Genomic DNA, 3,377 nt, shown 5'->3' on the forward strand with positions numbered 1-3,377 from the left:
TGTGCCCTCCCCCTCCCACTCAGTTTCTATCTATTGCACCCTCTCTGGACATATTACACTCGACAGTGATGACGAACGAACTTGAGTGTAAACAGTACTATGAGGCGGCTAACCTCACTTTGACCCACTTAAAGTGGAAATCCCCTCGAGTGCACACACACACACACACACACACACACACAGAGATACATACATTTGGGGCTTTGTTTTCCTGTGGAGGTGTATTTGTGACTAAGCTGAGTTGGCCTCTGCTTTAAAGGAAGTTATTCCAACCTTGCAATAAAAGTCTGATGGTTGGCATGCACCCAGGCTCCCATTGATAAACACAAGAGGGGTTGTGCACACAAGCACAGGGCTTACCCAGGCCCCCGATAAGGAAACTAGTGTGGCTTTGTTTGAAAAAATAGCACCTCTGTTCTTTGCTGTGGTCCACCCACTTATGGGATGATATGTGATCAGCAAATGAACCACATCTGGGTGAACAGGGTTTTCCCTCTGGTTTTTAGAAGTGGTGATGTCCCTGGTTTTTTGGGTCTTAGGTTATAATTGGAATGAGGAAGCTATTGTGGCAAGATTGTGGCTTGATGTTCCATTTATTATGTTATTTGCATTTTGATTGTTTTTTTTTTAAATCAAAAATGAAAAATGAGTTAAGTTTTCAGTCTAAGACCAACATCTTAAGCAACAGTGGTTCAGTGGGTAGAGCAGTCGTCTCCCAACTGGAGGGTTGAAGGTTCGAATCACAGTGCCTGCAGTCCACATGTCGAAGTGACCTTGGGCAAGACACTGAACCCCAAAGTTGCCCCCGATGCTTAGAGCCATCGGTTGAGTTAACGCAGCAGATGGCTGCCTCGGTTCTGTACCGGAAACAAATTCCTTGTGTGTGTAACATACTTGGCCAAAGAAAGGTGATTATTATTATTATCTCTTCTACATGAGGGACCTGAACAAATTACACTCATAAAATATAAGACAAGTGAGTTCAGTCACACAAAGCAGACTTTTCATTGGTTAATATCATCACAAATTTCAAAACACTTCACAGCATTTATTTTTCTCTCTCTCTCTCTCTCTGCATAATGTATTATTTCATGCGTCAACCAGTAATATGTGACACTCCCCTCGTTTTAAATGTTGCTGAGATGCGTTCACTCCCTATCTGTTCGCTGACAAAAATTCTGATAATTTCTTATATTAATTAATTGATTCTTTGAAGATAGGATTCAGTGACAAAATGTAATTATCCTCATAGGAACTTAAACCACTGAGTATCACATAGAATTAGGCACTGCGGATTTAGGAATTTGAACTTAAAGTACAGCATGATGCTAAAAATGGTACTTTTGAGTACTTTTGTCCTCCAGCCACCTACACAGATTTATACACTAGCATTTCAGGAAACATTAAGGTATTTAAAGTTTTATCATTTTTAGAATTAGTGCTTCAGTGATTTAATTAGCTAATAATTGAAATGTGGATTTGAAGGGACTACTCTAGGGCATTTAAGGTCATTACATTACCTTTACTTAATAATGAATGAATGAATACATTAAGTTTTTGTCTTTGTGCGTGCATAGCTGTTAAAACAGCATGCAAACTGTGTGTGCAGTAGAGTTTTGCATCTAGTGTATGTGTATATAGACAGTATATATATATATATATGAAAACAAATATCAGATTTCCTGAAGAATCTACTGAAGTACTGAATGGGTATCAGTCAACCTGGATGCACAAGTTATGGCACACTTAATGTTCTAATAACAGATTCATTTCACATGATACATCTCTTGTTGTGAAGGATAATCTTCCGCTATAAAATTATATCACCTAGATGACAGGAATATGGCCCACCTACTACAGTACAGTCACACAACAGATAAGAAATCAAACTGTGGTAAAAATGGATTTTCAAAGTAAAATCTTCAAGGCATCCTGTATGTATATGTATATAGCTGTGTCTATGTATTGTTGTGTCGCCACATGTGATTGCTCGCCATGTCTCACTGATCAGTTATCACTAATCCTTCCACTCAGAGCTCTTTAACAAGTTGCCATTGTGCAGCTGACGCTTAACATGATGGTGGAACGACCTCCGTGGCGAATGAAAAGAAGAGGGAGAGGGAAGGAGGGAAAGATACAGAGGGAGGGAGAGAGAGAGGGCAACACCTCCAACAATGGGGAGAAAATTGGTTTACACTAGATAGGCTTGTGATTACAGAGGGAAAGAAAATGACTTAGATTGAACAATAGGACAGTGTGTGTGTGTGTGTGTGTGTGTGTGTGTGTGTGTGTGTGTGTGTGTGTGTGTGTGCGTGTGTGTGTGAGCATTTTGAAGATTAGTGGGTGGTTAGGCTGGGATTTAGTTGAAATGAATTGGAAGCTATTGTGTGCTGATGGATGCGTGTTTGGGTGTTTTTCAGTTTGCATGTACTATATCAGTGCGTGAGGCAGTCTGTATTTTCTTGTGCAATGTGCCTCTTTGTGTTGTGACTTGATCTAACTGGGAATCAGAGTCTTTATTACAGCCTGCAAACCTCAGCAGTCCAAGTCATGCTGTCATGTTTCTCTCACACACTTTAAGACAGTTGTGATGGAGTGTGTTGATAAATATGTCTAATCTACTGTATAATGTATCTTGCAAATGAAACAGTGTCGCTATCAGTATAAGGCATAAAATAATATGTTGATTTACAGCTTTTTTTGTATTGTTAGGTACATAAATAGATCCTATTTTTAGTACAAATCCAAGATGTCCTGCATGATATTTTACAGGTGAACCATGAATTTCTTATAGAGCACAACTACCTCAAGATGTAACATATATCCTTTAAATTGATTGATCATTGTCTTTTTTTCTTAGGAAGCTCAGCAGGAGAATTACAGCACCAGAGGTCCTGCCCCACGGAATTCTGGGAAGGCAAATGAGGATGGCATCTCCCAGGACCGCCCTTCCAGTCTGCCGGTGGGTGACAGACAGTTGAGTCCAACAATAAGCGCAAGCACTTAATTTGGCACATGCAGTTGAATACAGCAATACACATGCAGAAGACTTTATATATCTCAGAATTACTCAGGCATACTTTGTGTGTGTGTGTGTGTGTGTGTGTGTGTGTGTGAGAGAGAGAGAGAGAGAGAGAGAGAGAGAGAGGGAGCGAAGGTTTCCAGCTTAATGTTCAACTTTTAGTTGTAAGCTTTTCTGACCAATCAAATTTGCTCACCCTGTCACCTGCCTTTTTGTCTCACATCCCGTTTTGGAGCTTATGTTTGTGTTTTGACTGGCGTCCATGCCTAATAAAAAAAAAGGCCACACATCAGCCCATGGTCTCAGTGTCATGCACTCAATCACACATACAGTACACCCATATGCACTACAGGGC

General features: G+C 40.2%; 1 protein-coding gene across 1 annotated transcript in view; it reads left to right on the forward strand.

Annotated features, from left to right (window-relative positions):
* The window catches only part of LOC109968355 (AT-rich interactive domain-containing protein 1B-like), a 197,378-nt gene that overhangs the window by 58,645 nt on the left and 135,356 nt on the right, over window positions 1-3,377 (forward strand). The window contains exon 5 of the mRNA XM_020614568.1: window positions 2,861-2,962. Coding sequence (XP_020470224.1) covers window positions 2,861-2,962 — 102 coding nt within the window. The remainder of the gene's footprint in view (window positions 1-2,860; window positions 2,963-3,377) is intronic.

The sequence above is a fragment of the Monopterus albus genome, unplaced genomic scaffold, assembly GCF_001952655.1.
Source record: "Monopterus albus unplaced genomic scaffold, M_albus_1.0 scaffold147.1, whole genome shotgun sequence".
Taxonomy (NCBI): domain Eukaryota; kingdom Metazoa; phylum Chordata; class Actinopteri; order Synbranchiformes; family Synbranchidae; genus Monopterus; species Monopterus albus.